The sequence below is a fragment of the Psammomys obesus genome, unplaced genomic scaffold, assembly GCF_907164565.1.
Source record: "Psammomys obesus unplaced genomic scaffold, mPsaObe1.curated_primary_1811, whole genome shotgun sequence".
Taxonomy (NCBI): Eukaryota; Metazoa; Chordata; class Mammalia; order Rodentia; family Muridae; genus Psammomys; species Psammomys obesus.
In genome coordinates, this window is record NW_026595981.1 from 9,067,447 (window position 1) to 9,086,193 (window position 18,747).

At 50.5% G+C, this 18,747-nt stretch overlaps 1 protein-coding gene across 2 annotated transcripts in view; it reads left to right on the plus strand.

Annotated features, from left to right (window-relative positions):
• The first annotated feature begins 248 nt into the window (after nt 1-248).
• Hnf1b (HNF1 homeobox B) overlaps nt 249-18,747 on the plus strand; it is a 50,717-nt gene continuing 32,218 nt past the window's right edge. Inside the window, exons 1-4 of one of the 2 annotated variants that reach the window (XM_055620264.1) lie at nt 249-974; nt 5,535-5,734; nt 9,231-9,495; nt 11,372-11,607. In XM_055620264.1, coding sequence (XP_055476239.1) covers nt 631-974; nt 5,535-5,734; nt 9,231-9,495; nt 11,372-11,607 — 1,045 coding nt within the window. In that variant the 5' untranslated portion in view covers nt 249-630. The remainder of the gene's footprint in view (nt 975-5,534; nt 5,735-9,230; nt 9,496-11,371; nt 11,608-18,747) is intronic. The other variant, XM_055620266.1, reaches the window with a different exon arrangement.

Consider the following 18,747-nt stretch of genomic DNA (forward strand, 5'->3'; position numbering starts at 1 on the left):
TCTCCTCATCCTCCCCCCCACACCCTCCTTCTCCAAGGCACCCCAACTCTCTCCAGCTCTCTCACCTGAACCCCCGAAGCGCCGTTTCTTCTTTCTGGACTAAAGCCGAACCCGCCGCCAGCGGAAAGGTTCCCCCCACCCACCCCCACGCAGCGCAGGCTGCAAGCCGCTTGCTCTACAAGTCCAAAGGTCGCCTCAAGTTTGGCTGATAAACAGACTCGGGAGAGGAGATCTGGAGCCCTCCCTCTCCCCAGCGTGAGGACAATGGGCCCCGGCGAGTCCCGGTCCCGGCCCGAGCCTCCGGCCCGCCTGGACTGTCCCTCTGGCTCTCCCACTCTCTCGGTCCCCCCCCCACCACCACCATTTGCATCTTGCCGAAAGCCGAGCCCTTCCCCCTCATTTGCATATCTTATATGGCCTAATGGTGGCGATCATGGCAAGTTAGAAGTTTTCTGACTCCTCTCGGAGGAGTCTCCGGGGCTCCGGGGGAGTAGCAGGTGTCTGCAAGCTGAAGGGTGGAGGGGTTCCGGGACTTGGGGGTTCTCTTGAAAGCTCCCCTCCACCCTCCTCTCTCACACCCACCCGCCCCGTCAACCCCCTTCTTTGGCTTTCCACCCCCGTCCTTGGAAAATGGTGTCCAAGCTCACGTCGCTCCAGCGAGAACTCCTGAGCGCCCTGCTGAGCTCCGGGGTCACCAAAGAAGTGCTGATCCAGGCCTTGGAGGAGCTGCTGCCGTCTCCGAACTTTGGGGTGAAACTGGAGTCGCTGCCCCTGTCCCCCGGGAGCGGGGCGGACCTGGACACCAAGCCGGTTTTCCACACTCTCACTAATGGCCACGCCAAGGGCCGCCTGTCTGGGGACGAGGGCTCGGAGGACGGCGACGACTACGACACCCCTCCCATCCTCAAGGAGCTGCAGGCGCTCAACACGGAGGAGGCCGCGGAGCAGCGGGCCGAGGTGGACCGGATGCTCAGGTAGGCGGCGAGCGAGGTGGGCGCCGCGGGGGCCCCGATCCGGGGCTCCTCTCCCACGGGGAGAGAACCATCTCCCGGGGGCCCAGGGCCCCCCGGAGCCCGAGGCTTCCCCTGCCTCCACCTAAGGCGGCCACCCCGGACCTAAGCACCTTCGTTGGTGGTACCCGGGCGCCAGAACCGAAGGTGCGGAGCCTTGAGTCACATGACTGGAGGTGCCGGCGGGTGCAGGGGAACAGACGCGACCCCCTCTCCCCGCCGAGGACCCGAGGCTCCTGTTCCCACCAACTTCCAAAACCCCCGGGGCGGCGCGCGCACGTCTCCCAGAAACCCGCCGTCCCCTGCAGAGGGCCTGGCGGCCTGGCTCTGCGGCTGCGGTCTGGGAAGAGCGGGGTCTTTGGTGGGGTTCTCGCAGAGCTCCGCGGCGCGGGCGTGAGCTCCGGGTTTGCATTTATGGAGTGGGGAGCGCGCGGCAGGGTCACGCCCGCCGCGCGAAAGAAGCCACGGGTGAAGGGGGGGAGGAAGGCCAGGTGGGCTGCGCGCGCCCGGGACGCCCCCTCCTCCCGTCGGCGGGGCACCTGGCCCCAACCTGGGGGAGGTGGGCGTGGGCGCCCCTTCCCGGCGACACCCCGGCAGCCCCCGGGGGAGCCGGGCCCGGCTGGCTGGCCCCCGGGTGGCTGGGATCCCTCGCCGGTCCCCGTCGCCCGTGCCTGCGCGTTGACAGCTAGTTACTAATTATCCAAGGAGCCGAGCGGTTCGCTCCGACGGCTCGTCGCTCCGGGGGCCACCTGGCTGCAGGAAGGAGCCCCCTCGCGCGGCCCCTGACGCTTTAAGCCCTGCGGCTTCGGAGTTGCCGAGTCCCGGAGCGGTGGCCCGGCCTGGCTCGGCCTCCCCTCCCGCCGCGCGCGCCTGGGGTGGGAGGTGACCTTGCATTTGAATTTGCGCTCTGAGGGACTTGCCCTCCAGCCGGGGCGATCCGGAGGACTTCTGGACTTATTTGTGTATTTATTTTTCACCCTCCTAAAATGTTTTTTTTTTTTATTTGTTTTGTTTTGTGAATTCACGCGCTCGGGGTTTCTCCCCTGGCCGTTCCTCCGCGCGGCCGGATTTCTGTCCGGCCGGGTTTAGGGGCCTGGATGGGTGTCAGGGGTAGCACCGACGGGGAGCCCAGCTTCTCGGCGCTCCTGGACGGGCAGGCGGGCGGGAAGGTCGTCCCGGGCCCGGCGCAGCGACCCGGCGACCCGTCACCAGCCCCCTCCCCCCCTCCCGGGGCCTAGGCCCTTCCTCCCGGCTGCCCCGAGCCGCCGTCCGTTCGGCTCGCCTCGGAGCCGACTTGGGAAACCCGGGGAGGCCTGGGGCGCCCCTCCACGGCGGTCCCCACGCCGGGCTGGACACGGCGGCCGTGTAACGTAAACGGCAGCACGTGGAGTCGGGGCGTTATTAATTTATTCCTATAAATCATCAACAGAGAGTACACAATGAGCGCGATTAGGTTGAAAAGAGAGGCGGGTTATTCATTGGCGAAGTTGTAAACTGGGCTTAGAAAGGGAAGGAAATCCAAGCGCAGGAGGGGGTGCTGGCAGGGCACACGCACGGCGCTGCGGGGCGCGCCCCCCGGGTGCCCCGCGCCCCTCCGGGAAGCCCCGCGGGGCGCAGAGGCTGCCGGGCTCGGAGGACCCAGGCCCTCGTCCCTCCCCAAAGCCGGTGGGGAGCAGAAGGAGGGGAGCCGAGGACCGAGGACACACCCCAGGCTTTTGTCCGTCTCGCAAGCCGGTGCCGCCCTCCCTCCCCCTGGGCCTGGAGCGCCCGACTTTATTAAAGTAATTTTTCAAAAAAAAAAAAAAGGGGGGGGGTGCTGGCGGTTCCCAGGTCACCGCTCGGCCGCCTGCGGGGTACCAGGCACTCTCTTCTTCCTTCCCCTCCCCACCCGGGTCAGCCGGGGAGAAAGGAGAGGTGTGCGGGGGAGGAGGGTCGCTCGCCCGCGGCGCGCCTGGACGCCGGGGCCCGGGCTGCACCAGCGATCGCTTGCCCGCCGCGCAGCAAGGTCGAAGGCTGCGCCGCCCTGCGCTCCCGGGCTGCGGCCCCCGACGCTGCTGGGCCCCGGGCGCCCGGGAGAACCCGCCGCTGCCTGGGGACCGCGGCTCCCGGTTCCCCCCGGGCTGCGGCCCAGAGCTTCCCCGCTCCCGGGCAGCAGAGCCGCTGAGTTTACGCTTGACACCTGCGCTGGCTGCCCGCGGGCCGGGCGCTGCTCGCAATCGCCAGTTTATAATCCCGGGGAGGACACTTTCTTTCCCAATAACTCTTTATCGGGGCCCCAGAGCTCTCCCCTAGGGAAGACGTGGGACCTTCTGGGGTCAGAGAGAGGGAGGAGAAAAAAAAAAAAAAAAAAAAAGTGCAACTACGCCATCTTACCTCCTAATTCAAAAGTTTGTTTTTGTTTTTAATTCCGAGCCTGAAGGTTTGTCTCGACGTTGTTTTGTTTAGTTTTTCTTTTTCCTCAATCGTCTCGTTGCTGAGTTATTTTCCCCCTTTTAGCAGAACCACTCACACCTAGAAACACACCGTTTCGCCAGGTTTCTTAAGCACGTAGAATTAACAGGTAAAGAAGCCAAACAAAGGAGAAATGGCCAAATGATCTGTTAAAGCGATACGGTATTAACTTTTAGAATCCAAATACTGTTTTCTCGGACTTTTGAAGCTTATTGTTCGTAGCTGTTAGGAACGTTTTTCCACCCTAAAAATATCTGTGGAAATGTTAGCCAGCAATGAGCTTTTAGGCGGTATTTACGTGGTTATGTCTGAAATGTTGATGGCCGTGTTTTTCTCCTCTCACTATGAATTCTCCAGGTCTGACACAGGAACGCGTTTCCTCTGCTTCTGTTCTTACTACTTGATTACGTTGTTTTACTTTCTGTGCCTTTATAAACGCTTGAAAAATTCGTTAACTTATGTATGATTAATGTGAGAATTTACTTTTCTCAAAATCATCTCATTCAAAGCCCGGCTTCTCACGATTCCAATAGCCAAGGCTTGCTGAAATAGCCACAAGTCAAATCCTGTAAAATATCTACCTTGATTGTTGGAGTATTTTTAACACGTTAAACAAATTAATTGATTTTTACAGGCACCATTGAAAAATAATTGTTTTACCGCTATATCCAATTTGGCCTCAGCTTTAACACCAATTTTTATTGTTTCATTTGAACCCAATTTTCTCTTTGTTTTTTGATGTCCTATCACGCTAATATATTATATATATATATATATATATATATATATATATATATATATATATATATCTCAACCTGTAGTGAATAATTGCTTTTGTAACTGCATTAAATAAATCTTGTACTTTCTTGTATTACTCCTTTAATACCTTTGATCTGTGCCGTGCATTTTACTTTCTTAATCTCTTAATTTCAAGGACAATTTTTTTTTCATTCTAAGTCATCTTTTTAGCAAACAAAAAAAAAAAGTGATAGCAAAGTTGAAAACATTCTAAATTTAGAAAGCCTGGGAGACACCCCTGTGTCTTGTTTATAATGATAAGTTGTGCCTGTGTTTGTGAGAAATGAGAGGCATGACCACATTTTCAGTCCAAACGCGAAATTCTGGAGGACTGCTACCTCCCAGGTGGCCTTTCCATATCAAGAGAGATATAGCCATACAGGCAAGCGGACGGAGCATTTGGGATCATTAATGTCTTACTGAAATTAGTCTTCCTCAATGGGTTTTATTTTAGAGGCGGGGCTGTGGATAATTTAAAAAAAAAAAAAAAAAAGCTACCTGCAATGTGAGTGTCCAGGTTCTTCAAGCCCAGAGAGTGTTGCCATTATATTTGCAAACACTTTCCTAAAACTCCAAAAAACCAATGTAATATTTGGCTATGAAAGGAATCACAACTATACACATGCTTATGAAATATCCCAGTTTGGTTGCTGGAGGTTTCTAAACACATCAAACAAAAAAATATTTATTTATTTACTTATTTATTTATTTATTTATTTATTTATTTATTTATTTATTTATTTATTTATTTTAACATACAGGCTGTCTTTCCTGCGAGGTGGGCTCACAGGCCCAGCCCTGTTTTAACAGACTGGGCCTCCTTTTCAGAAAGAGAATAATGTTGCCAAGGTTTAGATTGAAATGGAGTGAATTTAAAAACTGATTTGGCTCCGTGTAAGATCAGCCAACTCAGGCTCCTGGCCTCTCCACTCTCCACTGGGACTCTTGCCTTTTAGCCTCTTGAAATCCAAGGAGAGCCGAATAAAGCAAGAGCTCTTTCTTGCACGGCCTAGGGTGCCGGGAAGTGGGGATCGGGGACTGGGGGGTGGGCTTAAAGGTGAGCATTCTTCAGTGCCTGCCTCAGAAGGAAAAGCTGTGGCTTTATGTGCTGAGAGAGGTGGGAGGGAGCTACTCTTTTCCCTACACCTCTCTCAAGGTGGTAGTTTGGGCAGGAAGAGAAAGATAGGAAGATGAGGTTTGCCCCTTACAGGTGACTAATTTTTTCCTGGGCATTTGCCACCAGCAAATGATCTAATGATCTGCTTATCTGTTTAGTGAGGACCCTTGGAGGGCTGCCAAAATGATCAAGGGCTACATGCAGCAACACAACATCCCCCAAAGGGAGGTGGTTGATGTCACAGGCCTGAACCAATCCCACCTCTCCCAGCACCTCAACAAGGGCACCCCGATGAAGACCCAGAAGCGCGCTGCCCTGTACACCTGGTACGTCAGAAAGCAACGGGAGATCCTTCGACGTAAGTGTTTTAACCCCGCCTCTGTCTCAACTTACAGTGACTTTTACCCTCACACTGACATCATGGGTTGCCTCAGTTTCCCCTCCGTCAAAGAAGGCTTTTTAAAGTAGTCGGCAAGTGTAAGAATTTGGCAGGTAGATCTGGCCTTACAGTTGCCACTGTACCTCCTACCATTTCTCCCTCACACAGTCCCTTGCTCCTCAGCCAGTTATGCTGAAAAGCCCTTCAGAGTATACAGTCTACTCTGAATGTTTTCAGTCCTTCTTTCTGACATCCCTTTCACTGTGACCACAGGTCTGGGTTTCCAAAGAAGAGATGACATAGTGGTCAGCAATATCGATCACCATTATTGTTATTTTTCTCCCCTCTAGAGAAAGTATAAATAGCTTAGGTGTTTGTACAGATAATCAGAACCTGACTCTATTCCTTGGAAGTGGTGGCGGGGGGAGGGGGGGAGGCTCGGGGGGTGGAGGACTAAGTCTAGAAATGATTTAAAGTGATCACTCGCTTTCACCGTGATTAGAATTTGGGCTCGGTAGTGACTCCATCTTGTCAAGACCCCCTTTCCTGCTGGTGCAGGACACGAAGTGTCTGCACTTGGAACTCTGACCAAATGATATTTTTGATATATATTTAATATTAATTAAATATTTTTAGGTTGGAAGAAATTATTTAAAAAAAATAGGGAGAGATTGTGAACCATTTTGCAGGAAGTTGCCTACACAATCCACCCTCCTGTGCTTTGTGTGTTGTACAAACAGGTTGTTCCACACACTTTGTACAGCTACCAAGCTTACCAGATGATCTTTGAGGTGCTCCTGGCATGTAAAGCTCCGATCCCTTAGAATGTCATCGGTTACCCCAGTAATGATGTTAATAGTGGGGTGCCTGGTTCTTATCGCTTCCAAGTTGTTTTGCTGTTGTTTTGGGGTTTTTTTGAGACAGAGTTTTTCTCTGTAGTCCTGGCTGTCCTAGAATCACTCTGTAGACCAAGCTTGTCTTGAACTCAGAGATCCACCTGCCTCACCATACCCAGCTTATTTCAGCTCTTAACCCAAGGCCTTCTTTCTGTCCCAAGATTCCTTCTTCAGAATGCTGAGAGGCTTGGGTCTTTAAGTTGAGGGGAATTTGAACCTCAAGCTGATCATACCTTGCTTGGACTGTTTGGACCCAGCCCATTCTCTAGAACTGTTTCAGTTGCTACCACCCCCAGTAACTCTCTCTCTCTCTCTCTGAACTGCTTCAGTTGCCACTGCCCCCAGTAACACACACACACACACACACACACACACACACACACGCACTCTGAACTGTTTCAATTGCCACCACCCACAGTAACTCACTCTCTCTGAACTGTTCCCAGTAACTAAGTCTCTCTCTCTCTCTCTCTCTCTCTCTCTCTCTCTCTCTCTCTCCCTCTCCCTCTCTCTCTCTCTCTCTAGGCTGTGAGCCTCTGCATCTTTGCCAACATGTTTATTTCCATCATTTTCTGGGTAGGAAATTCTTTTCCCTCTTGCTGAACAGTCAGTTTCAAAATTGCTCTTGGGTTTTGTTGGTTTTGTTTTGTTTCCTATACACTACTCCAAAATGATGCCTCTGTTAACCTCTGGCTGAGGTTAACCCTTGAGTTGGCACACTGTGTGGACAGAGTAGATGCCATGGGGCTGTTTGCTGTGTAGTGGGCCAGTCCTTTAATATACGGGTTGGTTCCTCCATGGTGGTCATATTTAAGGAATTGACCTCCTGATGTGAAGCAGCTCTGAAGTTCCTGCATAGCTCTAGAACATCCTCAGGAGACACAGTCTGAAAGCCCAAGCAACCCTGAGCCTGGCTCAGCAGTCTGGATGTGATTCAGCTCCCCCAGGTCAGACAGGAAGGCACAGAAGACACGGGACCATGTAACAAGATGGAAGTCCCAGAAAGAGTCTCAGGATGCTTAAGAAGGGACAATTGGCCAAGTGGATAGCAGTCTGCAAGGGACATTTTTGTTTGGTGTTATTGTTGTTACTGGTTTAAGGATTCAGGAGACAGAACTTGAGGACATATTTCTCCTCCTATAATTAACATATATGTGCCTGTCGTGTCCCAAGCACTATGCTAGGCTGTGGGGCACATAAGCCCTTGCCTCTGGGGACTCACACTCCCCTGAAGGAGTGGAGAAATTCATGACGGTGGTTTCCCAAGCCCTGTGAAAGGCATGCACCAGGCAGCAGAGCAATTGCTATAGCACCTGGAGAAATCCTGGAAGCCTTACGGGAGGAGATAGCATTTGTCTCAAGGATAAAGAAAAGACAACACCGGCATGGGACAAAAATTAAGGCGATATATAAAAGAAAGACCTTTTATTTGGTTGAGTAGAAAGAGGAGATGAAAAATATGATGATACACAAAAGTTTTATGAAAAAAATGTTATCATAAATGATACTATTCAAGGGCTTCTCTATACACATAGAACTTTGCTGACTAGCTCTGAAGCCCTGGATGAGGCATACTGAATCAAGCCCCTGAGGTCATTTTTATGGACATCAAACGTTTTCTGTTTGATTTAATTTAAAAGAAAGTAGAGGGGAATTGGTGGCAGCCGGAGGACCTGTGGGAGTCTAGTTCTTCAAATACTAGGTGTGGCCAGGCCAGGTCCATGGAAGCTGTCGGCCCTGACTGGCCTACAATACTCTAGGATCAGACCCTGTGCAGGCTGCTGTCTCCCAAAAGAGGCACCTCCATACTGGGGGGTCCGTGCAACAAAAACCTCCTCTACCTAAGTCGGATCTAGGGAGCTTGGGGGTTGTTTAGGGGTGATTTTCATAAGCTAGTGGCTAGGAACATTAGGGTGTTCTAAGCCCGTGTGACTTTGGATAGGTCACTTAACCACGCTGAACTTGAGTTTCTGTCTGTTGCTGGGAAGGATGATACTCCTCCTGCAAAAAGGCTGTGAGAGTTAGGTGAGGGTTACGTGTAGACGTGTTACACTGGAGAGACGGACCACTACCTGTGCGCTGTAAATGACATCTGTTCACTTCAAATGAAAAATCTCAAATGAATCCCAGGCACTTGGCGTTATCCTCACGGGCTTCGGCTATTCCTCATAGGGGACTCTACAGATGCCTCAGCAGAACCCACAGGGAGGAGGAGGAGACATTGACCCTTCCCCCCTGAATAGGGGGCTTTGTCTCTCCCTTTACTCTCAAGTAACAGCACGTAAAGAGTTGCTGTGAAGGCCAAGTAATATGAAGGGTGAAAACACCTGGGACAGTGGGAGCAGTTAGCATTTTCCTCCCAGTATCCTAGGGAAGCAGCAGCACCCTGCTTTTTCATCCAGCAGAGGTCATCTCTGATTTCTAAAAAACACCATGGGCTCCAGTGCATATGGAACCCTAAGGTGGCCTGAGGACCATCCCTGAGGACTGTCCGTCTATCTGTCTGTCTGTCTGTCTGTCTATCTGTCTATGGAGTGAAGGCTACAGGCTCTATCAAATCTACTCCTTTCTCTTTTCAGAGTTCAACCAGACAGTCCAGAGCTCTGGAAATATGACAGACAAAAGCAGTCAGGATCAGCTGCTGTTTCTCTTTCCAGAGTTCAGTCAACAGAACCAGGGGCCTGGGCAGTCTGAGGACACCTGCTCTGAGCCCACCAACAAGAAGATGCGTCGCAACCGGTTCAAATGGGGGCCCGCATCCCAGCAAATTTTGTACCAGGCCTACGACCGGCAAAAGAATCCCAGCAAGGAAGAGAGGGAGGCCTTAGTGGAGGAGTGCAACAGGTAATACCAGGAACCTACTGGAGCAGGCAGGCAAAGGTTCGGCTCCTCCATCCTGTGATGTTGAGGTAGAGGTTATCCAACTAAGTGTGGCTAAATCAGGGCCTCCCAAACTGTATTCTATAGAACCCCAAGTTTGGTTTGCTAATAAATAGGTTTGAGACACGTGGTGAGAGTCACAGCATATTTTAGTATTTTAAAAGCTCCGAGGGGACCCAGCGAGATGGCTCAGTGTTTAAGAGCACTGGCTGCTCTTCCAGAGGGCCTGGGTTCAAGTCCCAGCACCCACATGACAGCTCGCAACTGTCTGTAACTCCAGTTCCAGAGGATCCAACACCCTGACACAGACACATGCAGACAAGATAACTGATGCCCGTGAAATAAAAATAAATAAAATTAAAAAGAAGAAAAAGCTCCGAGGGAGACGGGCAAGATGGATCAGAAGGTTAAGGCACTTGTACCAAGCCTGGCTGCCTGAGTTTGATCCTCAGAATCCACTTGAGGGAAACAGAACCAAATCTTGCACATTGTCCTCTAAACTCAGCATACATGCTGTGACATGCACGCATGCACCCACGCATGCGTGCACGCATGCACACACACAACACACAAATAAGTGGATGTTTAAAAGATGAAAAAGTGCCAAGAACCCCTGCATTTAAGAAGCCTTGCGTAGCATTGTTGTTTTTCAATCATGGAATCTCACCTCTGGGAGATAGTAAATTATTATTCCTATCAGTGGTTATTTTAGGAGAGATATTCTAGAAGCTCTGACATAAAGACTGATGCCGGGGATGTGTGTTTCCACTCGATACAGGCAGTACCAAACTGTTCCTTAGCCCCGGCCTCCACTAATTGTATCCTCATGAGACCAGAAAGAAAGAAAGAATCTGGAGCCTGGCAGCTCTTAGGAGAATGAATGGCACACCTGTAATCCCAGCAGTGGGAAGACAGAGGACTGTGAATCGAGAGTTTGAGGCCATTTGGGCTTCTGGTGAGACCCTGTCTCAAGCAAACAACCAAGGACATTTGGCAGGAGATTATGAATTGGTTAAATCTGTTTGATCCACTCTGTCCACCCTGACTCAACAGATTCCATTTTTGTGTTGTAACTGTGTATATATCATTCTTTCTCTATTCTCTTTTCTTACAATATTGATTCTTTACAACATTTGCTCCTTGCTCTGGCAGAGGCCTGTGGAGTCCTTGCTATGTCTCTAAGCTGAGCAGCCTTTGGCAGTAAAAACATAGAGCCAGGGAGGCCAGGCGGGAAAGCAGCATGGATTTGGCACAACGTCTTCAAGCTGCTGAGGAGAGCCTTCAGCTCCAAGAGCACAGCTCAGGGTGGGATGGGGATTTCATTGGTACCTACAAACAGAGAGACCCACCCCCTTCTTGATACCCGCCCCTCTCCTCTACCTTCTTGGCACTGGAGTAGGAATTTGGAATCTGGATTCTTTGTACCATTTTTTGGGGGGGGGTTCCAAGTCCCCAAAGCCCCACAGTGTCTCCCACAATGCCTGGAAGAGACTCAGACAGAGCCAGCAAAGAAAGGACTCTGCCTTCCGTGAGGCAGGAAAGGTGTCAGGAGGCCTGTCACTAGGCTTTCTCTTGAAATTGCTTATCCTTGGTTTCCATTCATCTAATAGGAGTCACTTAGGGGCCTATTATCTGCCTTCTAGGCAAAAAAAGCCTGCTCAGGACCTGTACTAAAGCTTCCCTCCAGCCTTCTCAAATACTATTTGGATGGCCTTTCTGTGGATAGGCCAGCTTATCCAGAGCCCCCACTGACCTTCAGCCAATGCTCTCATGTGTACGGCCCATCACACGCAATCCCCAGCCACCCTCACTCATCATGCCTCCCCTCCGTTCTTTACAGGGCAGAATGCTTGCAACGAGGGGTCTCCCCTTCCAAAGCCCACGGTCTAGGCTCCAACTTGGTCACGGAAGTCCGTGTCTATAACTGGTTTGCAAACCGCCGGAAGGAAGAAGCATTCAGACAGAAGCTGGCCATGGATGCCTATAGCTCCAACCAGACGCACAACCTGAACCCCCTGCTCACCCATGGCTCCCCTCACCACCAGCCCAGCTCCTCTCCACCCAACAAGCTGTCAGGTACGTAGAAGCCATGTTCTCCCTGCGTCGGAAGGGACTGTTACTGTCCTCGCCAGCCTCAGTCTATACAGTGAGCGCTTCAGGGGAGTGAACACTTTGGGAAGGCTGACCACAGATCTGCTTTCCTGCCATTGCCAGAACAGTCTCATGAAGAAAAAAAAAAAAAGGGTGTGCCTCTGGTCAGGTCTCCTCCCACTGCTCGCTTAGCTGCCTGGCCCTCAAGGAGCCCTTTGCCCTTCTCTTCTCTGTCTTCATTCTCTCTGTGTGGCTGCTGACTCAGCCACACGGTTCATCTCCAGAGAAGGCTGCCTATCTCTGGATGTCAGGTCAGGGAGACCTCGGTGATCTATCACTGGCCACTAGGATGGAAAATGGCGTTCCGGCCACCTTCTGCTGTGCCAGGCCATCTCCTGTCTGCACTCTCCAGTTTCAGCAGGGGTCAAATGGTAGTTAAGGAAAGGTCCCTTGGATGGCAGCCTCTGCTTTGCTGAGCTATCTCAAGATGGAGTCCATCACTTGAGCTCTTCTGTGATGAGTTGGCTAAAGAGTTTATACCATGTTGCCCTAGATCAGAGTGTCTCTGCTATGGGGTTTAAATGTGTCACTATAGACGCCTATATCTTTGTGTGGAGAAGGAGCCATGTATGCCAAGCACTGAGTCTGCCTGGGAATTACTTCTCCTAAGAAAGCTGGCTTACCAGAAAGAAACCATGTTTGGTACCCATGGTTGTTTGGGACCCATGTATAGCATACATGGGTCTTTCTGATGTGAGGGAAAGCTTGGGAAAGAAAAGGCCATTATTGTTGTACTCTACAGTCCCCTGAAGTCCCTTCCTCCCCTTACCTACTTTTTGAAGGGAAACACTCAAGAGCATCAAGCTGACCCACATGTTGGGTTATCCAAATTACCAGGACAGAGTCCAGGCCACCCTATCCCTAACAACAATACGAGGTATGGTTCAGCCGGTAGGTGGTGGATGCTGTAGGCCTGTCCTGAGCAGGGCTGGAGCATTTGCCCACCATGGTGATCCACAGAATTGAATCTGGAAGCTGCGGGGGGCGTGGTCCAGGCAAGGAGCATTGTGAAGAAGACAATGGCCATTGTGCTGGGACCTGTGATCTCCACACCAAAGTCAGGGAGCCTGCAAGCTAAACAAAGGCTCAGCAGCTTTCTGACAAGCTGAGGTTGTGCTGAGGTCACTGAGGGGTCGCTAGCTTAGGCCCTCTGTGCCCTGGCCTAGAGAGCCAGAGAGCTAGGGCAGCAGAACCAGATATTAGAAACAGACCAGAAGCAGGGACAAGGGCAGGAGACAGCCTCAGATGGGAGTCTCAGAAGGATATGATCCACTGAAAATGGAGTCTCTGGGCTGCCTCTAAACTCTAGACCTTTATAAAAAAAATTATAGGAAGGCTAGAACCCAGAAGGCCTTCAAAGGAAGAAACTGAGGCCCAGAAAGAGATAATTTGTGGAAACTCACATGGTGATGATTAGACATGGAGTCTACTGATTCTTGTAACACAAATATGCATTAAGCCCTAACCAAATCCTGGCAATATAAACTGGGGTGTAGCTCAGTGATGGGATGAAAGCCTGGCTAGCAAGCCTACACTTAAAAGAAAAAGAAGAGGGAGGAAAAGGAAAATTCTGGAACACGTAGCTCTGCATTCTCAGGGCTTATGTTCAGGAAGACCTTTCAGCAGCATGGCGCCTCTAGAGCCACATGGAGGTCAGGCTATCTCAAGGAGCATCATAGGCTTTTCTGGAGAGAGAAAGATTCTACAGCTATCTCAGGAGGAGTCTTATGGGACCCTGGATATTTTCAGTGGCTATGTAAGCCTTTATTTTCACTCAAAGCCCATGAAGGAGTCCTTGCCCCACGGTCAGGGACTGGATTCTCCAAGTGTAATTTTGAACTTCAGTTCTAAGTAGACAGGTGACGTATGTGACTAATTCACGTAAGTTCTGAGTTTCCTGTGTGTCAGCTGGATGCTGGGTGCATGCGAGGATTAAATGGGTGGACCCGTAAATACCACCTTTCCCAGTAAGCCACAGTGATATCATTCCCGTCATCTCAGTATTGCAGGGGATAAACACTTGGGAGCAAAGACAGGCAAAGGGGACCTGCTTTCCTTTTCATTTCACACACTTGGACATTAATCCTAAGAGGCAGTGAGATGCGCTGACACCCTGGGACTGGCAAAGAAGTGGCTACTTTCCTTTGCTGCACTGGAATTAGAACCCGAGATGCCCTTCTCAGGCTGCCAAGATGGCTTTTAAGACTGTCTCCAGGGCTAGGCAGACAGCAGTGCTCAAGGAGGGCTCTGGGCTGCAGAGCTTCGCTGTACCCTCCCTATAGTGGGGCCTCCCCAATTCCATGCCAAAAGCATAGCTGACTTGGAACCTAAAACTTGGAACCAATACTCATTGTCAACACTGGTTATCTATCTATCTATCTATCTATCTATCTATCTATCTATCTATCTATCTACCTACCTACCTATGTCCTGCTTACTCTCTCTTGCTCTTCATGTGCATGTATGTGTATGCATACATGTGTGTATGTATACCCACATATGTGTGTGTGTTGCCTAAGCCACAGGGTTAGACATCCCTGGAAGCCACTAAGGATGCAGTACAAAGGAGGCTAGTAGAGCAATAGGGGGTTGATGTCCAGCATCTTTCTTGATGGCTCTCCTGTATTAGGGCAGGGTCTCTTACCTGAACCCAGAGCTCACTGAATTGATTACTCTGGGTAGCTACTGTCCTCTGAGGACCCCATGTATCCATCTCCCAGTGTACCAGAATCACAGACAAACCTTTGCCTGCCCAGCATTTACATAGGTGCTGGAGCTTTGAACTCTGGTCCCTACGCTTGCATAGCAAGCACTTTTCGCCCTCTGAACTATTCCTCAGCCCCTAACACTGGCAGTCTCTAAGGCTGAGCCAGGGAGGGACAAGACCTCAAGCTCCAAGCTCCCTGCTCTACACTGTCTCTTCTGCACACCCCAGCACCTGAGCCAGGAGGCCTGGCAGCACCAGAGAGAGGAATCTTCCCCTAGAGCCCTCTCCCTGGAGAGTTGAGCCTCCTTTTCCTATGTAAGCCCCTTCTCTCCCAGCAAGGCCTGCTGCATGCACCCCACTTGCCCACAATGACCACAGTGTGACCCTGCTCCTGGAATGTCCCACACAATAGAAATGGCAGGAGGAGCACTTTGCCTCTGTCAGCCGCTGGGTGGTTACAAGGTACCCTACAAACACACTCAGCAGAATCAGCTGTTTTCAGCCTTGCCCCTCTTTGCCTTCACAATCACACACCAGCATGCAGCCAGGGGTTGTCATGGCTTTGTCTCCCTTATGCATACTTAATTGACAATTAAGCTGGGGCTTTGAACCAGCCTGGCTGCTGCTGATGGGCCTTCATCTTTCCAGTGAGTGTCACAGGGGCACCCTTTGTCTCTTCTTCTTGGGGGCCTAAAGTTACTGTAGCAGGCTGCAGGCAGCCATTTATCTTCAGGCTAGAAGGCCTTTATCTGTTGCCCTCTCTAGTCCAGCTCTGGCCAGCAGGAGCTGTCTCTGGTTATAGGGCCCGGTGACAACCCATTCTGGGGCCATTGAGCAGGCCTGGAGTGATGGCCCCTGACTCCATTCTGGATCTGAATCGAGGGAAAGGCCCCAAAAGGTCAGAGGGCAGGGCTGTGGAAGGAAAAGGAGCTGGTTGGAGACTGGTGCTTGTATTGATTGGCTCAGAGAAGAAGGAAGTTGTGGGATGGGAGCTGGGCTAGCCTTGGCCCAAGGCTGGTATCTGTGGCCTGACCTGGGTGGCCTTGCTCTGAGTACACCTTGATCCAGTCTAAATCATCTGGCTACCTCCCCAAGGAGGCAAGGGAGGGACACAAGGTACCCATCAGCCTTTGCTCTCCCACACATGTCCTCACTCTTCAATGATCTTTTCAGAAGGAAATGGGCACTTGTTCTTCAGCAAACTCAGTGAGTCACAGAAAGGAGAAGACACCTCCCTGGGATAAGTTTTGGGCCTCTGGGCCACAGCCTAAAAGGACATATTGTTTCTGTGGCTGCTGCTTTCCTCTGACTTTGAACTCGATCCGCCCCTCCCCCCCTTTCCCAGCCTAACAGGCCTGACTTCCCCAACATGTGTCAGAACTTGAAAATACAGAGTCCTGCCTCCTACTTCCCCCTTAGCCTTCTTTGCTCTGCATCCCCAGTGGCTGTAGGAATCTAACCTCATGGCTTACACAAAGCAGGCTCCTTCCTGGTGGGTGTAGAAAATGGCCTATATACATGCACTTCTCCACAACACAGAAATACATTGTACCCAAGGAGACCCCAAACATACCCAGGAGCAAGAAGGAGACTGAAGATGAGAAATTATGACATTCTGTGTTGACTCAGCACTTGCCTGGTCCCAGAAGCTATACTGGGCACCTCTGTGCTTCATCTCATTTAACCTTCCCAAAAACCTAGGAGGATGGGTGCTATCAGTATTAATAGCCCCATTTGTCAACTGAGGGAAGTAAGATGTTTAGAATGTGAGTAATTTGTCCAAGTTCATGGAGTTAGTCAGCAGGGGGACAGGTTTTGACCTGCAATACACTGTCCATGTGTCTCTATTTGTTCTATGCCAGACACTAAAACCTTTTAAACATGAGAACTCTCTCTTTCACACACACACACACACACACACACACACACACACACACACACACACAGAGAGAGAGAGAGAGAGAGAGAGAGCATGCCATGCTCCCTTCGTCTATACATCTGCTGTTCCCACCTGAGTGACAGGTGAGGTAAAGAGAAGACTCAGGGCCTAGCTAGTTCACTGTTTCATCTCCAGCTGCTGGCCCTGAGTAAGGTGAATTCTGTGGAAAGAAACGAAGACCCCTCTGTCCCAAGCCTATCCCTATCTGTGTGGGGATTTGAACTGCCCTTGCATTCAGCCCTGTCTGGGGCACTAAAAGCTTTAACAACTTAATGGGGCCTGTGAGACAGGGTAGGCACCTCAGCTCACCTCTGGGATCTCCACCCCCTCCCTGGGCAGCAGACAAGAGGAGGGGGTTTATGAGGGCAGCTGTAAAAAAAATATTCATCTCGGCAGCAAAGGTTCCCAGAGTAAATGAGCCAGCCCTATTGTCCCTTAGGAGGAGGAGAAACGAAATTGCCTGGCATCCTGGCTGGCTCTCGTGGTTCAGAGCTCTTGTGGACAGGGCTCCAGAGTTCTGCTTCTTGGGGGACTTAATCTGACAGTCATTTTATCTCCTGCATTTGGAGGTCATTTTATCTCGTGGGTACCACCCCATCAACTCCCACTAGATTGGGGAAGACAATCAGGATATTAATGAGATTAAGAGGTCTAGTCGGCAAAGTATTCATTCTGCTGCCAGCCTCCTAGGGGGCCAGCCCTGGTCTGCATACAAAGACACTGGGCAGGGCTGGTGGGCTCTGGGCTCAGCACAAAGGGACCCCCAGCTGATCGAGAACTCCTGTCACCTGAGGCAGCCCACTGGCTATGGCTAATCCCTCTGAAGGGTCCTTATAGGATTTGAGGAGCCCTTGCTAACCTCCTGGTCCCCTGTGAAGAGGAAGGAAGCCGCCAGGAAGCATGGAGTCTAGCCTGCAGTTTATAGGAGAAGTGCTCTCTGGATCTGTTTGTAGAATGTTTGATGGGAAGTAACAGAAACTTGGAGAGATTGAAGCACTAGAGGTGCAGAGAGGGGCAGAGGTCTGGGCAAAAGGGCCTTTGAAGCCACCTACTTAGTAGAAGGTGCAAGAACTGGCCTTGTGCCTCTACCCACTTTTCAACAGGAAGTGGAAACACAAATGCAGAAGCCTGTGTGTTTGCCTGAGTATGTGTGTGTGCGCTCACGTGTGTATACACCTATACGGATAATATGCATGCATACATACATATGAACATATATGTGTGCATTTTATGGATAATATTTATATTTTATATTAATTTAATATAAGAAAACATATCTTCAGAATAAAGTCAAATGAAGCATTCACTCCTAATTATCATCCTGGGCTATTCCCAGGTACTCTAGAATGGAGTCAGGTAACTTTTTTACTGAAGAGCCAAAAGTGGATCATTTAGGCTTTCCAAGCGCTGCACTCTTAGTCCCAGCCATTCAACCCCGCCTCTGTAGCACAAATGCAGCCCCAGGCTGTGCATACACAATTGTGTGGCTGACTCCCACCACAGCCTTATGTATGCGATCTGGGATTTGAATTCATGTTGTTTTCACATATCATGAAATAATCTCGGGTTTTTTTCCCCCAACTATTTAAAAATATAAAAACCAGGGCTGGAGAGATGGCTTAGTGGTTAAGAGTGAGTACTGCTCTTCCAGAGGACCTGAATTCTGTTCCCAGAAACCCATGTCAGGTAGCTCATGACCACCCGTAACCCTAGCTCCGGGGGCATCCAACACTTCTGGTCTTTGTGGGCAGGTGCACGAACTCACACACCTAATTAATACACATACACACACAGATATGTATGTATACATATATACACACACATATAATTCTTAGTTGACACATTATATGGAAGAAGGCTGCTTGGGTCAGCCAAATTCTCAATACTGCCAGGCCTATTAGGTTATTCCGTTAGAGGCCAGGCATCAGTGGTTACTAAAACTTTCCAGGTAAACTAGTGGACCTCCATGAGCTGAGAAATAACAGTAAAGCTTCTCCATGTTAAAGTACATGTTAATTACCTGGTTATGTGTCAAAATGCATATTCTGGTGAGGGACTGAGGGGCAGAAGGGGAGCCCGAGTTTCTGTATTTTGGTGCTGGACAAGGAGATGGCTTGGTGGGCTACACTGCCGGTTGTGAGCATCTTGGAGCAACTCCATTAGCAGCTGGCCTCTCCCTGTCCCCTAACTGTCCTTTGACTGAGCACCACCAACCCTGCTCAACATGTCTTAATAAAGTTCTTTTAAATCCCGTGGGCACAACAACAGAGCCATGGGTCATGGAGGAAACCTCAATTCCAAGCTCACCTTCTGTGTGACCCCAGGCAAGCTTCTGGAATCAGAGCCTCGGTTTCTCAGTGTCCACAACCACTTGTACAGAAGCAGGAGGAGGAAATGGTGTGGTGTGTATGTATACAGG